General features: G+C 49.5%; 1 protein-coding gene across 6 annotated transcripts in view; it reads right to left on the bottom strand.

The window, feature by feature from the left end:
* The window catches only part of TMEM44 (transmembrane protein 44), a 48,353-nt gene extending 36,507 nt beyond the window's left edge, over positions 1-11,846 (bottom strand). For 3 of the 6 annotated variants that reach the window (XM_025286179.3, XR_003109554.3, XR_003109546.3), the window contains exons 1-6: positions 11,308-11,845; positions 8,753-8,879; positions 6,962-7,055; positions 5,698-5,864; positions 5,406-5,492; positions 121-291 (exon numbers count right to left, since the gene is read on the bottom strand). In XM_025286179.3, coding sequence (XP_025141964.3) covers positions 121-291; positions 5,406-5,492; positions 5,698-5,864; positions 6,962-7,055; positions 8,753-8,879; positions 11,308-11,462 — 801 coding nt within the window. In that variant the 5' untranslated portion in view covers positions 11,463-11,845. Of the gene's footprint in view, positions 1-120; positions 292-5,405; positions 5,493-5,697; positions 5,865-6,961; positions 7,056-8,752; positions 8,880-11,307 lie in introns of all 6 variants that reach the window. The other 3 variants (XM_025286191.3, XR_006551292.2, XM_025286209.3) reach the window with 2 other exon arrangements.
* Positions 11,847-19,910: the final 8,064 nt, after the last annotated feature.

Raw genomic sequence — 19,910 nt, 5'->3', positions numbered from 1 at the left:
TTCAAACCACCACCCAGGCCACTGAGAAAGAATTCTTTCTACCAAGCGGGTAGGAGGGCGTGGTGGGGCAGAGGGGAGACGAGACACAGGCAGTCCAGCTCCGGGACCCGGGGTGGATACAGACAGGTCCAGTGCTGCAGGGCCGAGCGAGGTCAGCAACCAGGGCGTGGCCCGCAGCAGGTACTCAGGCCGCCGGTCGTGGGCCACGACGGCCGAGGCGTAGAGGAGGCCAGCCAGGGCTGACAGGAGCCGGGTCCACAGGTGGATGGAGGGAAATGTCTTACCCTGGCACTGGGCAGAGAGAGGAAGGGGCTGGGCTGGGAGGAGCACTGCCGCCTCATCCAGCTCCCTTCGGTTGATTCTAAGACCCAGGCCCCTTGATGTGAGAGGTTGGAGGGCAAGCCCTCTGACCAAGGCCAGCCCCCAAAGGAGTTGTTTCCACTGGGCTTCAAGCTGCTTCCAGGAATTCCCTGGCAGTCTGGTGGACTGCACTCTTTCACGGCAGGGGACACAGGTTCGATCCCTGGTCAGGGACCTAGGATCCCACAAGCCATGAGCCAAGGCCAAAAAAATAGTTGCCCCCTTTGTTGGTGAACTCCTATTCATCCCTCAGAACCTGGCTTAAAATCAACTCTGGGAAACCATCCCTTACCGCCTCCACCCTTAGGGGAGCAAGTAATTCCTTCTTCTGGGTCCCTCACACCTGACATATCCCTCTACTGGAGTGCCTTTCACCCTGGTCACGACTCAGCTCCTTACACAGCTGTCTGCTCAGCAGACAGAGAGCTCCTCAGAGCAGGGCTGAGGGCCTCACCACCTCGGTGCCCTGGAACTCAGCACTGGGCAGGGGCCCGTGTATTTCAGTGGGCAGAGCATGAGGGAGATAGAATTATGGAGAGCCAAGCCCTGACCTTCTCTTCCTGGGCCACCAACTCTGAACCAGGCCAGATGGGAAAGTCAGGGAAATTAGAGATAACATTCTGGTAATTTTGAAGCCAAGGGGATATTTTTGGAGAATGAGTAATGAATATTGGTTTTTTAAAAAGGAAACATATGCAATATCTATATGTAAGTACCATTTACAGGTATAAAGTCACTTTCTATACACATTAAGTATATAAACACATATGTATTTCCAATTTATACAATTACATAGGTATTTAAATTAACACAGAATACATATACATATATGTGTGTGTTTACATATATACACATGTGTTTATATATATACACACGTGTTTACATATATACACATGTGTGCTTACATATATACACGTGTGTCTACATATATATACACATGTGTTTACATACACACACACACACACAAACACACATAAACTTAGTTTGCTCATTAGATGACTGTATTTGGAGACATGCAGTCCTTGCCTAAGGAATGGACAAAATTCAAGAGGAAAAGCATGTTTTGGTTGATCTTCCCCATTTTAATTTTAATCCTCAAAAGGACTGAATTCCCAGTGGTTGGATCTCTGCGCTTTCACTGCCAAGGGCCTGGGTTCAATCCCTGATCAGGGAATTAGGGTCTCACAAGCCATGCAGAGCAGCCAAGGAAAAGGAAACAAAAAAACATTCCTCAGGAGTGCTAGGTCCCCCTCTGCATCCCTTCTAACTTTGTTCCCAGGCCTCCCTGTCTCTGGCTCACTACCTGCTGGTGGTTCAGTGTGAAAAGTCCACCTGCCAGTACAGGAGCCGCAGGAGATGTGGGTTCGATCCCCGGGTTGGGAAGATACCCTGGAGATGGAAATGGCAACTCATTCCAGTATTCTTGCCTGGGAAATCGCATGGACAGAGGAGCCTGGCGGGCTACAGTCTATGGGGCTGCAGAGTCAGACAGGACTTAAGGACTAAACCACCACCACAACACCCCTGAACAGACAGCACCTAGCCGGGGAGGGTGACCCCCGAACGGCTAGCCCCAGAGGCTGCAGGTGGAGTGACAGCCCTTCCCTTGGCCCTTCCTACCTCACACAATGCAGGCAGCACCACTATAGCAAGAAACCTTTGGGGTCCTCCAGCCCATCCACCCCATTTTACAGGGAACATTGATGGCCAGAGGGGCAGTGACTTGCAGAGAGGGGCTCAGCCGGGGGAGCCCTCTGGTCTCACTCTGGTGCCAACCCATGCCTACCATCTGACTCAGCACTCAAGCTCTTGTCAGTGTCGGTACTAGGGCTCTGGCGGGCTAGAGGGCTCTGTTTGCCTGTGGCGCTGGGCACACAGCAGGTGCCTCAAGCATCGCTGCTTGAAGACTGGAACTGGCTTGGTGACTCAAGATGTGGCAGGAGCTTCTCCAGCACACTCGGGCCTGCCTAACAGTTCAGGACTGATGGTTGAGGGGACAACCCACCTGGTGGTTGCCAGGCAAATCTGTGCTGGGAGTTGGAAGTGGGCCATGCCTCAGCTGCTCCTGCAGCAGCAATGATTCCCCATGTTGTCAGCACAGTGCTCTGCTGATCAGAGCATGTTTCACACTCCTTGTCCCATTCAAGGACTTGCCCCTGGAAAAATGGGATCTTCTCCCATCAAAGCTACCCAGCTGGACTGCTCAGTGCTCGCACCAGGGGTAAGTTAGAAGCAGCCTCTGGGGGATCCAGGGTCTGAGGCCATGCTGGCTCAACTTCCATTGCACCCCAGTCCTGCTGGCTTTCTTCCTAATGAGGGAACCCTGCTGCTGCTGCTGCTAAGTCGCTTCAGTCGTGTCCGACTCTGTGCGACCCCATAGACGGCAGCCCACCAGGCTCCCCCATCCCTGGGATTCTCCAGGCAAGAACACTGGAGTAGGTTGCCATTTCCTTCTCCAATGCAGGAAAGTGAAAAGTGAAAGTGAAGTCACTCAGTCGTGTCCGGCTCTTAGCGACCCCATGGACTGCAGCCTACCAGGCTCCTCCACCCATGGGATTTTCCAGGCAAGAGTACTGGAGTGGGGTGCCATTGCCTTCTCCGAATGAGGGAACCCTAGCCCTGGGCTTTTGTTCACTGGACCAGACACACTCAGGGCTGGCAGTCCCCCCTAGATTACCCAGCTCAGTCCCAATGCAATCTCCCTCTATCTTCCTGCCAAGGGGTCATCTGGCTTGAATGCCTCTAGTGATGAGGAGCTCACTACCTACTAAAGCAGGAATAACAATACCAATTGCTCTCAACATGCCAGCCACTGGGCAAAGTGTCTAACCCATGGAGCCTTTTTTCCCACTGAATGGGAAGTGGCCCTCCCAGTAACCTCCTGGTTATTGGTTTCGGTCTTGGTTCTGATCACTAAGACTGCAGAGAACAAGGCTACTCTTTCTGCCTCAAGACAGCCCTCCATTTCCTCTATCCATGAACTCCCTATTTTCTAGGCCAGATACAGCCACTCAGTAAGAAATGTCTCCTGGCACTAACCTGGGCAGATCCCAAATGTCTGGCACACAGTGAGAAGTAAAACTGAAAGGGCCACTGCTCTCTTGGTGCCCACCCTCTGCTGGGGAACCAGGCAGCCACTCAGCAAATAGCTAAAGGAGCTAATTTCAGGCTGTGATAAATGTGATCAAAAAAATGAAGTAGAGGGAGGGACTCAGAGGTGGGGCTGGCCTTAAGTATTTTAGGGGGGCTAGTGTTATGGGTTGGATTGAGTTTCCCCAAAAAGACATTGGAGTCCAACTCCCAGAGCTAGTAAATGTAGCCTTATTTAGAAGTAGGGTCTTTGTAGATGATCAGGTTAAGCTGAGGTTGTTAGGATGAGCCTTAATCCAAGATGACTATGTCCTTATGAAAAGGGGAAAGTCAGATACAGGAACGTATGGAGGAAAGGCCATGTGAAGACTACATGCATTGGTGTGTGTGCACGCATGCGTGCGCGTGCACACACACACACACATACGGAGAACACCACACAAATCCTGGAGTTGTGCTGCCACCAGGGAACTAGCAGAAGCTCAGAGAAGGGCCTGAAACAGATCCCTCTCTAGGGCCTTCAGAGGGAGCATGGCCCTGACACTTTGGGGTCGGGCCTCTGGCCGCCGAGACTTAAAGACAATACATTTCTGTTGTTCCAAGTCTGTGACATTTTGTTACTGCAGGCGAAGGAAACTTTTACAATACAGGTGGTCAGGGCACTGCAGCAATTCCTTCAAAGGTTGTCACGTGACACAGCTTCCCAGCCCCCACACCACCCTGAAGACCCATCCCAGGGGGGCTGAACTGAGCACAGTGCTCCCCACACTCACCTCCGTTGATCTGGAGATCGTACCTTTGCTGAGGAGGCCCGGTGCCCTGGGAGGTTTCAGGCTGCAGCTCTCAGAGTGCTTAACTAAGACCCCGTCATCCCCAAATCCTGTTCTCCTGGAACTGCTATTAAGTCACAGCGTTGGGACTTCCCTGGTGGTCCAGTGGCTAAGACTCTGCACTCCCAGTGCAGTGGGCCCCAGTTCAATCCCTGGTCAGGGAACTAGATCCCAAATGCTGCAACTAAGAGATTGCATGCCACAACTAAAGATCCCATGAGCCGCAACAAAGGTCAAAGGTCCTGAGTGCTGCGGTTAAGACCCGGCCCCACTGAATAAATAAATTAATATAAAGAAACACAGTGCTCTTGGGCAAGTGACTGTCTTAAGACTAAATGATGGGCTGGCACAATCTGGGGTCACGTAATATGTGGCTCTCTCGCAGGTGCCCTCTTGCCTTGGTGGCCTTTCCTGCACGCTCCTCTACCCCTAGGGCCTCCCCTCGCCTCTGCTTCCTCAGGCCCCACCCTGCCTTCCTGCCAGCCTGGGCACTCCAGCACCCAGTGGTGTCAACAGTTTCCACCCTCATTCATTTGCACAACGCAGAGGTTTCTCTCCCTCTTTTCCAAAACCCCAAACATTTGATTCTCTTTCTTAGAGCATTCGAACACCTTGTTTTCCATTTCTGTGTCTTCTTGAGACTGAGCTTGCCAAGGGCAAGCAGGACATCTCAAGTCATGTCTGTTTCCCCAAGGGGATTGGCCAACATAGGGCTTTACCCCAGACACTGGGAAAATATCTGCCAACAAGACACTCTCGAATATAAAGAGCCCAGGAGCTGAACAATCCTATCTTCCAAAATCTCAAACCTTTTCATTCCTTAATAGGATGCTTGTTCATCCAAACCCAGGGGCTCCTTCCTGAGAACCCGCTTCTCATTTGCTACAAGAAATGGAGTGAACACAGAGCCCTCCTGCTGTGAGACTCAGGATCCCTGGAGGCTGGGGCCAGCTGTCCCCTGCCCCGCACGCACATATACACAAACATACCCCACCCCATACATACACACACGGCCGGGCACACAGGGACACCACCTCTTCATCCCAGTGACCTGGAGCTGGGAGGATGGTCCCAGATGCCCTAAGACCTGCAGCAGTGACCCCACAGTCCCAGCCCCAGGCTCACGATTCTGGAGAGTGGGGGGATCCGGGAAACCCAGGAGCCCAAGGCTGCGATGCCACCCAGCAGGAAGCCGAGGATTTCTGTATTGTCCTGTGGGAACAGTGATACACTCAGCACCCTGGGAAGACACTCAGGCACCCTTGGCCCACCCTTTTCTGCTTTTAGGTGGTTCTTCCCAGCAAGGCCTAGATCTGGCCCCACCCCCAGGACACTGGTTGGGACTGTGTGGAGGGGAGGCACCCGCATTCCCCGACATCATACCACTCTCCCCCAGCCCGAGCAGGCCTGGCCTCACCTGCACCAGGATGCCCAGCAGCCTCCTCTGAGGCCCTCGGTCACGGCCTGAAGCCCATGGGATGGCGGCCCACAGAGCCCAGCCCGGGCCCAGGCTCAGTGGCAGGACCAGGGCAAACATGCTGGCCTGGAGCCGCCGCCTCCTCTTCCTCTCCCGGGAGCCCCGTCCTGCAACAGACACCAAGATCCTGCTCGGCTGCCAGGATCTGGAACCCGACAGACAGCTGCGTGGGAAGAACTGGTGTTGACCCCGGCCACGAGGCCAGGACGGGCTCCCACGTTGTTCCACAGGCCAGACCTTGCCCACTCTTGAAGGGCCTGTGGTCGTGCCCTCTCATTCCTCCCATCCCCCACGCCTGGTGCTCTTCCCCTTCTCAGCCTTTCACGTCGTTTTGTTTCAAGGCAGGTCTGCGTTATACTTTATCACATACATCTGCGTGCACACAGTGCTATTCATCCTAGACTGGAGCCCCCTAAGGGCAGGCACTGTGCCCAGGCAGCTCTAGAGTCTGCACAGAGCCCGGCACTGAGCAGAACCCGCACAAGCTTGGTGAATGCACCATGAGTGGGTGGAGTGGGGCCAAGGCATCAAAACTGTGAGCAGAAGCATCGACTTTGAAAGACTCCTTGAAATAGAAGACAGATCCTCCGCTGAACAATTCCAAAAAGAGCATTCCTCCTCTGGGCAGCATTGAGCCCAAGGACATCTTACATTACGCCCTGGTACAAGCATCTCCTTTTAAGATAAGGGTCCAAGCATGTTGCTGCCCCTTGTCAGAAACGTCTGATCCCACATATTCCCAGCCTACTCATCCCATCTCAGCCACCTCCAGCCCCTGCTTGGCCTGAGGCCGTGCAGGCCCGTTCCTGGACTCCATTTCCAGAAGTGGTGGGGCTTCACCTGAGCCCCTAGACTTGCACACTGAGTATCACCATCTGTCCCCTAAGCCCTGCCCCCTCCTTCTTCCCGACCTCTTCCCAGGCTGCTCTTTCATCTGGAGGGCCCTTTCGTGCGGTCCCAGTTCCAACATCACCTTCTCCCGACACCTGCAGACCCTCCTCTCCTCTGCTGCCCACCGTGCGCACACCCCTCACTAGCAGTGCTGACTACCTTTTAGGGCCCTGACTCCCTGCTCTGGCTGAGGCCGGGGAGCTCGCCCATTCATCTGTGCCTGGCGGGGGCCCAGCTCGGGCACGACAGGGAGAGGTGCTGATGAATGAAATGAGTGGGTGATGAAGTCAGGAACAGGTGGCAGCACACTCACCCGAATTAGACTTGAATTTGGAGCCACAGACTGGGAAGAGAACGGACACAAAGTTCACCAGGTCGACAGCTGCTAGGTAGGCACCAGTGAAGACCTGCGAGCAAAGGAAAGGTCTTGGTGTTCAAACCTCTTTCAACAACTGTAGTACCTCTCGTTCTGCATCTCCTCCACCACATATGTTCCACTGAAATAGGGTTTCCAGGGATACCTCCCACCCCATAAAGGTTGGTTATCACCTCCATTTGAGGAAATGGGGTTTTGCTCAAGTGACCAAAGCCATTATGAAAACGTTCATCATAGAGATGGGACAGGATCCCAGCCCACCACACTTTCCATTGTACGGCGTAGTCTTGTGCAACTTTGGCCCAGCCACTGACCTTCCCGGCGCCTCTGTTTCCTCATCTGTAAAGCAGGGATAATAACAGCAGTTTTCTCAGTGTGAAGTAGATGATATGAGCTGACACGTGGAAAGTTGCTGAGGCCAGTGATTGGAGGAAAGTAAGATGCACCTGCCGAAACTCGCACTCGCTACTGACGCTACAGTTGACACCTGAACAGCTCAGGGGTGGGGCGTCCACTTCCTTGCAGTGGAAATTCTGAGTGTCACTTTGCAGTAGGTCCTCTGTATCCTGTGTTCTGCATCCATAGATTCAACCACCCTTGGACCGTGGGGTGCCACAGTGTGTATTATTTGAAAAAATCCACGTATAAGTGAATGCACACAGTTCAAACCCGTATTGTTCAAGGGTCCACTGTATTTAGTGCTTAACCGCATGTGTTCTAGGGTTTGAGTCCTAACACTGCTACTTACAAGAGAGTGACCTTAGCAGGGTTATTTAACCTCTCTACACCTCTCCACACCACTTTTACAGCTCATGTGTAAAACACGGATGATGTGAGCACCCATAATTTAAGGATTAAGTGATTTAATATATGAAAAACCCTTACTATTTAATAAATATCAGCTATTATTATTGGACTTGAGCTGAACTTCATTATCTTTTATCAGCTAGTGAGGATTGCCTCCAAAACGAAAGGTGATTTGTTTCTGATAGAATGCTGCTCACAGCAGGGTCTGGAACTCTCCAAATCTGTGTCCGACCACCAGGCTGCCCTCCTTCACATCTCCCTGGGTGGCAAAAGGCCAGGACCAGCCCCCTGAAGTGGGGCCCACAGGTCCTTCTTCCTTGGGATATGTGTTTTGAGATAGGCCCCTTTCTACACAGATTTGTTTAAGGTCCCAGACTTTGGAAAAACTTGAAATGTTTCTCATTTGCTCCAAAGCCCACATCACCACCTGGGAAAGGATTCAGATACCTCTGCATGAGTGGGGACAGTGCCCAGGCTCTAAAAAACAGTTAACAGCAACCATCCTTTTTTTTTTTTTTTAAATTGGACATCTACTATGTGCCAGCTCCTGTTTTAAGTGCTGGGGAGACGGCACTGAATTAAAGTTGTTGCCCTTATGAAGCTGACATGCTAGTAAGGGTTAACATGCAATAAAGAATAGACATAATGAATAAAGTAAAGCAGATGGTATATTAAGGGGGAAATGAGCAGGATAAGGGGTCTGGAGCAGCTGTAGGAGACACAGGGCACAATTTTTAACAGATGGTCAGGAGGTCTTATTGAGAGGAGATTTTTGAGCAAAGACTTGAAGGAGGTAAGCAGTGAGTCACGTGGTTATTGGAGGAGCAGAAAGGCCAGCAGGGGCACAGACCCTAGGTCAAAGCTGCTTTGCGTGGGGAAGGAGCAAAGCAGAGGCCACAGTCACCTGTGGGCCCAACCCACCTGAATGGTGAGCTGTTTGGCCAGAATCGCCCCAATGGTGTCACACAGACTGATCAGGAGGCAGCACGCAGCCCACAACGCTGACTGGTCCCGTCCAGATTTCCTCCCACATCTCAGATACAGAAGCCTGAGGAGACAGACGGGAGTGTGGACAGAATACAGAGATGTAAGGTTGGGCTCCCAGAGCAGGTGTCTGAAAAAGGCAGTTGTGACTTGGTGTCCTTACGAATCACTTTCTTCCCCAGATATTCACCAGGTGTTTTTGACCTTAGTTTACAGATGCAAAAAGTAAAGGATGGAAAGGACTCTGAGCCTCTGACCAACAAGCCCACAGCAAGAGCCAGGCCTCACAAAAGGAGGAGTTTCTTTCCCCCTATCAATCTGGCTGCCTCAAATTCACGACCCACCTCTCAGTGCTGACAAATGAGCTGTCAGCTTTTCTTTTTTTGAAAGGAAACAGGAGAGTTATAAAAGTAATCCAATCATTGCAGTTTTACTGCAGAGCAGAGTTAATTGCCTAAATTAAAAAGGCAACTTGTTTCTTTGCAATTAACATGAAATCCTTCTAATCCATCTGTGCAGTGAGATGGCTCAGTTTCTGCCAGCTGCATCTGAGTTGATTTCATTTTGGGTGCACGCTCTTCGCACACCAGGGAAGACTCCTCAAAGATGCTGTGGCACTTTGGGTTGCCACTGCTGGCTTCTCTCTCCCTTACTGCTCACTTTCTACCCCCTCGTTCCCCCAGGAATAAGTGCAGGAAGGCAGGACAAGCTGGAAGGGGCAGACATCTCTTGGTCAGCATCATCAGTCGGATCTTGGAAATACTTTGTCTGAGATGTTTCCCTGCCAACATTTCTACAGGGAAACTGAGGCACAATTGCAGCTCTGGTTTCATTTCCTTTAACCACAGGGTAGGACTTACTCCACATCATTAGGACCATTTGGCCAGTTCTGAGCATCAGCCCTTGGGACAAATTGATGTGGACAGAAGACGACTGGGCTCCCAAACATTCCTGACTGGCCAGACAAAGCCCAGAGCTCCCAGTGGAAAGGTCAACTGTTAATTTTGAGTCCTGAAACTGAAGAACCGAGAGTGAAGACTCTACACTAGAAACTCTCCGAGTTGGACCCAAATTAGAAATAATTCATTTCAACCCTCCCATTTGAGAGAGGAGAAAACTGAGGGCTATGGTGAAAGGTGAGTTAATGGCAGGCCTTCCACTTTGCCTATGGAGGCCCTGCGTGTGCCCTGCTGCTCTTCAGCCACGTCTCCAGCTCTCAGGGGTCAGGGACCCTGGGTCGGCCCTGATCCAGCCCCTACACAGCTGAGGCAGGGTGGAAAGGCAGAGGCTCTGCTCTCGGCCCAGCCAGTGGGCATTCTCACAGAAGCTCCGTAACCTCTCCAAGTTTAGTTCACGGAGGGTAAGCTGTCTGATAACACCGATCTCAGAGGGTGGCGCTGATGAACATGTGAGACAATGCAGGTAAACTGCCTCCTTAGTTCCCATCCTCTGGTCTGGGTAGTCACCTCACAAGCCTGCCCCTTCCAGTAGGTCCTGGGGTTTCAGTTCTCCCCGTTCACTCAGGCAAGTTAGTTAACTTGTCAGAACCTCAGGCTTCCTCATTTAAAAGAGTCAGTGACAGTCCCTGCCTCACGGGGTGGTGGCAGCGATTGGTGAGTTAACGATGGCAGGACTAGGCCCTCAGCAAATGTTCCAAGTGTTTTCTTATTCATGGCCTGCAGACTCTCTCCAACAACGTCAGACCTGAAGTAAACAGGATTGAGTGCTGAAGGTGAGCAGGTGCCGGCCTCCCTGGTGGTGGTCCTTCTCTCCCTCCCCCTCCACCTAGGGAATACATGGTGGGGGGTATCATCCTTCAGACCTTGGGACAGGGTGGCAGAAGACCTAGAGGCCACCTTTAGCCAGACATCACCCTTAGAATCCAGGTTACGGTGATCACTCGGCCAGATCACTTCGGGTGTTGGCAAAGTCTGTAGCCAGAGTTATAGTATTACCTCTCCCCTTCTCAGCTAGGAGGGCCTTGGGTAAACTGAGGCCAGAAACATGGAGAGACAGGCCCATGTTCTCTGCCAAGGGTGGATGGCAGTGCGGGAGCAATAATAATGCTGTTTAATGAGCACTTAGGAAGAGCTCTACCAGCACTAACTCATTAGATCCTCCCAGCCGGTCCTAAGTGCTAACATTCCCATTTATGTAAGGAAAAGTGAGCCCCAGGGACTTTACACCTCGCCCAGCTCACAGGGCCAGTCAATGGGGAAAGGCTAACGAGAGAACCCAGGACTGGCGGCTTCCAGTCCACGGTCCCGCCCACCATACCACCCAGCCTTCTGTGGGCTCCCAGCCCAGCCTCCTCGTTCGTGGAATCCGGAAAGAAGGATCTGATTTCAGTCTACAGCAAAATGTTCCTTTCAACCCTGGAATTGTCTTGCCTCTCGGATCCTCCCTTTCTGCCCTCCTCCTTCTAGGTGCCCAAGAGCGAGTCAGCAGGGCCAGCGCCCCGTTCCCCCCGCGGCCGCCCCGGCCCCCATTACAGCGCGTGGACGGCGATCCAGCAGGAAGAGGAGCAGATCCACAGGCCGAAGGAGATGCAGACACGGTGGCGGGCGAAGCAGCGGTCCAGGTAGTCCCAGTCCCAGAGCGCGGGCTCCGGTGCGCGGCTGGAAGCCTCCCCCATGGCAAGCTCCATTCCGCCCAGTCTGGTGCCCGCGCCTTCGCGTGGCCAGGGACCCGCGTGCAGCCTCCCTTGCTGCCCGCGGCCCCGGCGCTGCCGCCCCGCACTCCCCCTTCTGTGTTCGGTTCTGCCGCACCCGGCCAGCCCGAGCACACAGTCGGCAGGCCGGAGATGGGCGCGCCCAGCTCCGCGATCCCGGGGGCGGGCGGCGGCGGTCAGGACTCCAGGGAAAAGTTTCCGGAACCGTGCGGCTCCCCACCCCTCCCGCTATTGTCGGGGGTCTGCGGGTGAGAGGCCGCCCCCCAGCGGCGGGAGCCCGGAGCAGCCTCGGCACAAAGGCTGCGCTCCCTGCCCCGCAGACAGCGGCGGCGCGGCTCCGCGGACCCCTTCGCTGTCACCCATCCCCCAAACCGGAGGCCAGGGCGGAATACAGTGACCTGCCAGCCCAGTGGGAGGCACCTTCATTACCCCACATTTCCTGAGCTAAACAATACACACTTCGCTCCCGGCGAGCCGCTTGGGCTCTGGTGATCCCGAGAGGTGTGAGATAGTTAAAATGGCACGATACAAAGGGTGCGGTGGGAGGCCAGGAAAGAGGAATCGCACGCGCTCCCCGTCATCCTCTCACCCTCTTTTCTGAGGCTGTGGCTGCACCCTGCGTCCCCACCATTTGCCCAAGCGGGGCTCTAGAAGTGAAGTCCTCCTAGGCGGCGACCCCCGCAGCCAGGGAGCCCCGTGATTTTTGCAATCTGCCCCCTTCCATTCAGACACACGGCCACTCAAGTACATGGGACTATTTTTCTTGAAAATAAACTATTATAATTTAAAATTTTCCTTGTTGATTTTTAATAACTTAAAGAAGGACTTGTCTGTATCATTTCTTTTTTTATTTTTAAAGATAGTTCTATGGAGATCCCATTCATATACCACAGAAAATTCACCCTTTTAAAGTGTACAAGTCAGTGGTTTTTAACATATCCACCGAGTTGCTGCAGCCACCATCATTATCGAATTTTAGAACATTTTCATTACCTGGCAAAAAACCTAGCACCCACTAGCGTTTAGTTACTCTTCGTCCCCCTCAAGCACTCCCAGCCCTCGGCAGCCTCTGTCTCTATGGATTTGTCTATGCTGGACATTCCTTATAAATGGAATCATCCAATAGATAACCTTTTTGTGACTGACTTCTTTCACTCAGCATGATGTTTTTAAGGTTCATCCGCATTGTGGCATGTATCAGAGTGTCATTTCTTTGTTATTTATTTATTTGACTGCACGGGTGGTTGCGGTACTCAGGAACTTCCATCTTTATTGAGGCATGCAGGGATTTAGTTCTCTGACAGGGATTGAAGTGGGGTCCCCTACCTTGGGAGTTCGGAGTCTTAGGGCCTGGACCACCAGAGAAGTCCCCATTTTTTTTCACGACTAAAAAATAATCCACTGTATGGGTGTACCACATTTTATTTATCTTTTCATCACTTGATGGACAATTGAGTTGTTTCCACTTTGGGGACATTATGAACGATGCTATTATGAACACTTGTGTACAAGTTTTTGTGTGGATACAGATTTTCAGTCTCTTGGGCATATACCTGGGTGTGAAATTGCTGGGTCCCCGGGTGGCTCTGTGTTTCAAGTTTTGAGGAACTACTGGACTGTTTACCAAAGTGGCTGTGCCATTTCACGGGTTCATTCATCTTTAAAAGTTACGATCACTCACAGGAGAAACGAACACTGTCAGTCTTGTGCTAAGAGCTGGGGACCACTGCTGAGAGAAACAGACATGGCTCCCACCTACCTTTACAGTTCAGCAGAAGAGAGAGATATTTGCTCAATAGGCAATTGAGCAAATAGAGATTAAATATATTATTAAACAAAAGGGGCCAAAATTCAAGTAAGTAAAATGATTAAGACGAAGTTGTATAAAATTAATGCCAACTAAGACAGTTGGTTCAGTGGTAAAAAATTCACCTGTGAATGAAGGAGATGCAGGTTTGATCCCTGGGTCAGGAAGATGCCTGGAGGAGGAAATGAAAATCCACTCCAGTACTCTTGCCTGGAGAATCCCATGGACAGAGGAGCCTGGCAGGCTACTGTCCGTGAGGTTGCAAAGTTGAATACAACTGAGCATGCATACATGCGAGACAAGATTAGAGGGGTAAATTAAAAGGAAAAATATATGTAACCCAAGTTTCTCATAGTCTATAAACAATAAATACCCTTAGTCAAATCTCTGCCTTCTGGTTCTTTTTTTTTTTCCTTCTTTTTGTTTTTGTCTTCTGGGTTTTTGTGGGTTCTTCTGGTGTTCTCCTCTGTGTTTGCAAATGGTCATCTCTGCCTTGATCTAATCACCCATGGGTGCTGACTGGTGGCCACCTAGATCCTGGGTTCCTCTGGTGCCTACAGCTCCCAGAGGCAGGTCTATCCCCAAATTATCTATCCCACTAGTTGTCTTGCTAAAGTGAGCACTGTTCAGTTTGGTGTCGCCCTTTCACCAGGCCCAAGATCACCTTATACTATCAGTTTTGTTTCGATCTGAAATTACCACTGTTTAACTTGATTCAGTCTTTATTATGGTTTCCTTCTCCCTCAGCCTCAGCATAAATCCTGGGGAAATGGACCTAATTTAAAAGTTGTTTCAGTAATTCTCTGGCGGTCCAGCGGTTAGCACTTAAGGGTTTAAGTCCTACAGTTGCCCTGCCTGAGCAGTTGAGGCCGTGTGGCCCACAGATTGTCAGTATCAGAATCGCTCTGGTTGCCCTTCAAAAAGCAGACCTACTAAATCTAACTCCCTGGGCATGTGTCCTTGGAATCCACATGGATTAGTGTCCTAGATCTGCTGAAACAAATCATCACAAATTTCGTGGTTTAAAGCAACAAAAATGCATTCCCTCACAGTCCTGGAGGCCCAAAGTCTGCAATCAGTGTCACAGGACTAAAATCAAGGTGTTTCCTGGGCTGCCTGCTTTATCCCCTAGTGGTATCTGGTATCTGGTGCCTGCCCTACTCCCTGGCACTTTAAGGGAGAAGCTCTTTCTTGTCCCCTCTCTTTCAGCATCTGGTGGCCGCAAACATTCCCTGCCTTGCGGCTGCATCACTCTGATCAGTCTCTACCTCCTGTCTTCATGTCTGTATTGCCTTTTCCTCTTCTATGTTTAATCTCCCTCTGCCTCTCTCTTATAAAAACATTGTGTTTGCGGCCTCCTCAAATAATCCACAATAATCTCCGTCTCAAGAGCCTTAACTAAATCACACCTGCAAAGACCCTTTCTTCATACAAGGTAACATTTACAGGCTCTAAGGATCAGGACTTGGTATCTTTGGGGGCCATTATCCAGCCAACTGCACTGTTTTATGCAAGTTTCCTGGGAGATGCTTATGAGAAACAGGGTTATGAGATGGCCTTTGCTTGGGGTGGAGAAACTGTGGGGAGCTGTTTCCAGTCACTGGATATCTGGGGACATGGGACATTGCAGTAGGAAAGTGTGGGTTTTCGATAATCTTGGACTGGGATTCACATTCTGCCTCCTTGCAGCTATGACTGGGTAAAGCGCTGATCCTTTTTGCACAGGAGTATTCTTACCTGTAAGCTGATAACAAGAGTACCTACCATAGAGTTACTATGATTATTAGAAATCCTACAGATAAAGCATCTGGCACATGCCAACTGTGGCAATTATTATTGTTACTGTCTTTCCCAGGAAGAGCCTCAGATATACTTAAAAACAAATGTGGTTCAGGGACTTCCCTGGTGGTCCAGTGGCTGGAGCTCTGTGCTCTGGTCTGGGAACTAGGTCCCACGTGCCGTAACTAAAGATCCCTCGCGCCACAACTAAGACCCAATGCAGCTAAATACATACATACATACACACATATATATATATTATATACAAATGTGGTTCAATGAAAATGTGAAAAGGAACGTCAACTAATGGAGACATAGCTCAGTTCTTAGTTCTCTTTTCTACCAAGTGCCAGGGGCATCTGTCTTCTGCCCCTGGGTCTCTGGAGTGAATTATCCACAGCTGAGAACTCCCACAGTTCAGTCCCACATAGCAACTGCCTTTGTAACATGTCTTGCATATCTTAATTGAGCACATCTACAACAAAACTGGATGATTTTCCTTTCCAAAGCTGCTCCACCGAGGTGGTCTTCCCTCACAGGTGATCGGGGATCTTGGTCCTGAGGGGTCCAGTGTCCACTCTACTCCTCTGTTAGGGACTTTCAAGCATGCTAAGTGTTGTCTTTCTACCAGGCTGTGAGTGCCTTGCCATGGTTTTGTTCGTATCTGTCTCTGCAACTCAGTGCTTGGCATATAGTAAGGAAAATACATAGAACGAAAATATTGATTTTTAAACAGGCCAGAGAGTGATATGTACGTAAGAACATACTGGAAATGCTCTAACAATACTTAGTATTGTGTGAGTACGCTAGGGAAGGCTTTCAAGAAAGGCATGAGCTGAGCTTTGGCGATCAGGTGCTCCTGATGGCAGGAAGGGCTGGCCTGTGGGCACAGGCAGCAGCAGATGCTGCAGCAGGTAGAACCATGTGAGAGGGGCAGTTGGTCCAGTCCCAAGGGAGCCAGGACTCCGTCCTGTAGGGGACACTTAGGATGATGAATTTTAACCAACTCCCTCCCTCCCAAATTCCAGTACCTTCCATAGGGCTCTCCACCTGATCCACCCTCAGGAAGTGAGTCAGTTCCTTTACCAGGGTCCTCCCAGGCCCAGGAGTGAATGTCTTCTGGCCATGGTCCAGAGTTTAACAAAAAGGAAAAGTTAACAAGGGAACCATAACACACGTCCTCCCCACACAGCTCGTAAGCACATCCTGTTGGCAGAGGCACTGCGGCCACTGGCATTGTCCTGAAGAAGGAAGGGCTGCAGCAGGCTGACTAGCCCTGCCGGAGCGGGCAGCCAATCGGACCATAAATCCCAGCTGCCTGTGAAGGGGGGTGGGGTTGGTGAGAGGGTGGGAGGTGGCTGTGGGCAGGTGAGCAGCTCAACAGCTTTCCTCTTCTGAGGACACACTGTCTCCTGTCAATGTTCTTGTAAAATGCATTATTTAGAGAAAGGGCTTGTGGCTACTCCTCAAACAGTAACATAAAAAAAAGTTCATCAATTTAATTTACCTGCTATGTAGACAGAAATTCTAAGATAATGCATTAAAAAAAAAATGTATGTTTATCTCTCTACTTGGCTACCCCAGGTCTTAGTTGCAGCACACAAGACCTTTGATCTTTGTTGCAGCGTGCAGGGTCTTTAGTTGAGGCATGTGGGATCTAGTTCCCTGATCCAGCATTGGGAGTGTGGAGTCTTAGCCACTGCATCACTCAGGAAGTCCCTAAAGAATGCATTTTGACATACTGGCCCCATTGTGGAAACACTGGAGATGAGATTGAAGTGATAGGATTGTTAAGGTCCTGAGTTCTATTTAGAACTTTGCCATCAACACACTGTACGATCTTGTTTTTAATAAAACATTAAAAAATTTTATTTAGGGTCTACCGAGTGGATCACAATAAACTGGAAAATTCGGAAAGAAATGGGAATACCAGACCACCTGACCTGCCTCTTGAGAAACCTATATGCAGGTCAGGAAGCAACAGTTAGAACTGGACATGGAACAACAGACTGGTTCCAAATAGGAAAAGGAGTACGTCAAGGCTGTATATTGTCACCCTGCTTATTTAACTTATATGCAGAGTACATAATGAGAAACGCTGGGCTGGAAGAAGCACAAGCTGGAATCAAGATTGCTGGAAGAAATATCAATAACCTCAGATATGCAGATGACACCACCCTTATGGCAGAAAGTGAAGAGGAACTAAAAAGCCTCTTGATGAAAGTGAAAGAGGAGAGTGAAAAAGTTGGCTTAAAGCTCAACATTCAGAAAACAAAGATCATGGCATCCAGTCCCATCACTTCATGGGAAATAGATGGGGAAACAGTGTCAGACTTTATTTTTTTGGGCTCCAAAAATCACTGCAGATGGTGACTGCAGCCATGAAATTAAAAGACACTTACTCCTTGGAAGGAAAGTTATGATCAACCTGGATAGCGTATTCAAAAGCAGAGACATTACTTTGCCAACAAACGTCTGTCTAGTCAAGGCTATGGTTTTTCCTGTGGTCACGTATGGATGTGAGAGTTGGACTGTGAACAAAGCTGAGCACCGAAGAATTGATGCTTTTGAACTGTGGTGTTGGAGAAGACTCTTGAGAGTCCCTTGGACTGCAAGGAGATCCAACCAGTCCATTCTGAAGATCAGCCCTGGGATTTCTTTGGAAGGAATGATGCTAAAGCTGAAACTCCAGTACTTTGGCCACTTCAAGCCAAGAGTTGACTCATCGGAAAAGACTCTGATGCTGGGAGGGATTGGGGGCAGGAGGAGAAGGGGACGACAGAGGATGAGATGGCTGGATGGCATCACCGACTCAATGGACGTGAGTCTGAGTGAACTCCGGGAGTTGGTGATGGACAGGGAGGCCTGGTGTACTGTGATTCATGGGGTTGCAAAGAGTTGGACATGACTGAGCGACTGAACTGAACCGAGTGAGCACTTTTTGCTAACATAATGCCTTAAAAAAAAAAAAAAAATCAATCATTTTGTTGTTGTTTTGGCCATGCCATGCATTATGTGAGATGTTGCCCCACAAAGGATAGAACTCATGGCCCCTGTAGAGGAATCGGAGTCTTAACCACAGGGCCAGGTAAGTCTTCATTTTTAAATTGCTCAAAATGGTTGTTGTTACCTTTTTATAACTGGAGACTTTTGAAAGCACTATCTTTCCTTTCTGTATGGCCTCTCACCCTCAACTAGTATACAGTACATTGAACACAACAGACAACAAATGGCTGTAAATGGTGGAAATTCAAAAATTTTCCTCACTTCTCCACAAAGACTGAAGAGGAGAAAGGGCTAATAAAACAAGGTAGCACTTGGATTTCTGGACTGCTATTAATTTTTCCCTGTGTATCCATGAAGAAAACATTGCTATTGGTTTCTTGACAAAAACTTTACTTCCTTCTAATTTCCTGAAAGTAAACAGATGACAGATGTATAGCAGGTTCTGCTTTAAAAGGATGGTATGTTCCCTGTAAGAAAAGACTTCAAAACAATAAAATGATACTGACTGCCCTTCGAAAATCTCAAAATACTAACCTCTACAAGGGTGGGCATACTATTTACAAATTTCAAGTTTGCTTAATAAGACATATTCCAGGCAGAAGCGAAAGTGAAGACAGAAATTCCCTTTCAGGATGTCCTAGTTGGGTTCCTCAGACTCTAAGCAAAGGTTCAGTTAGTTTATTTGGGAGGCAACTCCATGAAGCAGAAGTGAGGAAGCAGCGAAAGTGAGAAGGATAGGGAGAAGAGCAAGGAAAGGCGAGTTAACAAGACAGTTTAATCGCGGGCAAACAGGGCTCAGTTCCACTAAGGATCTTGTGAGAAACCAGAATGTGCGTGCTGCGTGACAGGAAGCTGGGGTACTTACCAGCCGGCCCCAACTCCTTACTGGTTGGGGGTTACTCTGGGGGGTTCAACCTCCTGCCCTTCCAAGCTGCCCTTTGTGTAGGCTGAGCAAGCTCCTGGGGTGCAGGAAAAGTCCTCAGGTGGGAAAGCAGGGAACACAGGGCTTGTGGCAAGCTGTCAGCCTGTACAGGAACCGGGCTGCAGGCAGGCGGATGCCATTTGACACTGAGGGCTGTGGAGTATGTGTGTATGTGTGTGGGGCGGGGCATCTGTAGACACATCCATCTCTTACACGCTGTACTTGCTAGAAAGCTGAGTCCGATACTATTGACAGTTGTTATCCACTCATGAACGTTTGACTTGTCAAAGGTACATCTCTAGAAATGCCCTCCTATTTATGCTTGATTTTCCACAAAGGTGCCCAAACAACTACATGGGAGAAGACTAACCTTTTCAATAAATGGTACTGGGTCTACTGGATATGCACATGTAAAAGAATTAAGCTGATCCATTTCCTGACTCACACTATGTACAAAAGTGAACTCTGGTCCAGAGACCTGAATTTAAGAGTTAAAACCCTAAAACTCTTCAGGAAAAAAATGAGTATATCCTAGTAATCTTGCATTTGGCAATACTTTGCTTCTAACACTTCTAACAAGCAACCAAAGAAAAAAGATAAATTTAGACTTCATCAAAATAGAAGAGTTGGTCAATGAGTATTTGTTAAATTGGTGAATAAAAATTTTTAAATTCCCCAGATAGAACACATTTTCAAATATACCAGATATATTATGGTCAGTTAAAGGTAAGTCTTCTTAACTGTGAATTCATGAACTTTGGGGTCTATGAATCTCTGGATACATTTTGCATATTTGTGTAGGTGGTAATGCACATTTTTCTGGAAAAAGTGTCCATAACTTCCATTAAATTTCCAAAACCATCTATGACACAAAAAAACACATGCTCCCCTCTCTGGGGTGGACACTCAA

Source organism: Bubalus bubalis, chromosome 1, assembly GCF_019923935.1.
Source record: "Bubalus bubalis isolate 160015118507 breed Murrah chromosome 1, NDDB_SH_1, whole genome shotgun sequence".
In the NCBI taxonomy this organism is placed as follows: domain Eukaryota; kingdom Metazoa; phylum Chordata; class Mammalia; order Artiodactyla; family Bovidae; genus Bubalus; species Bubalus bubalis.
This window is presented reverse-complemented; position numbering and strand designations above follow the sequence as displayed.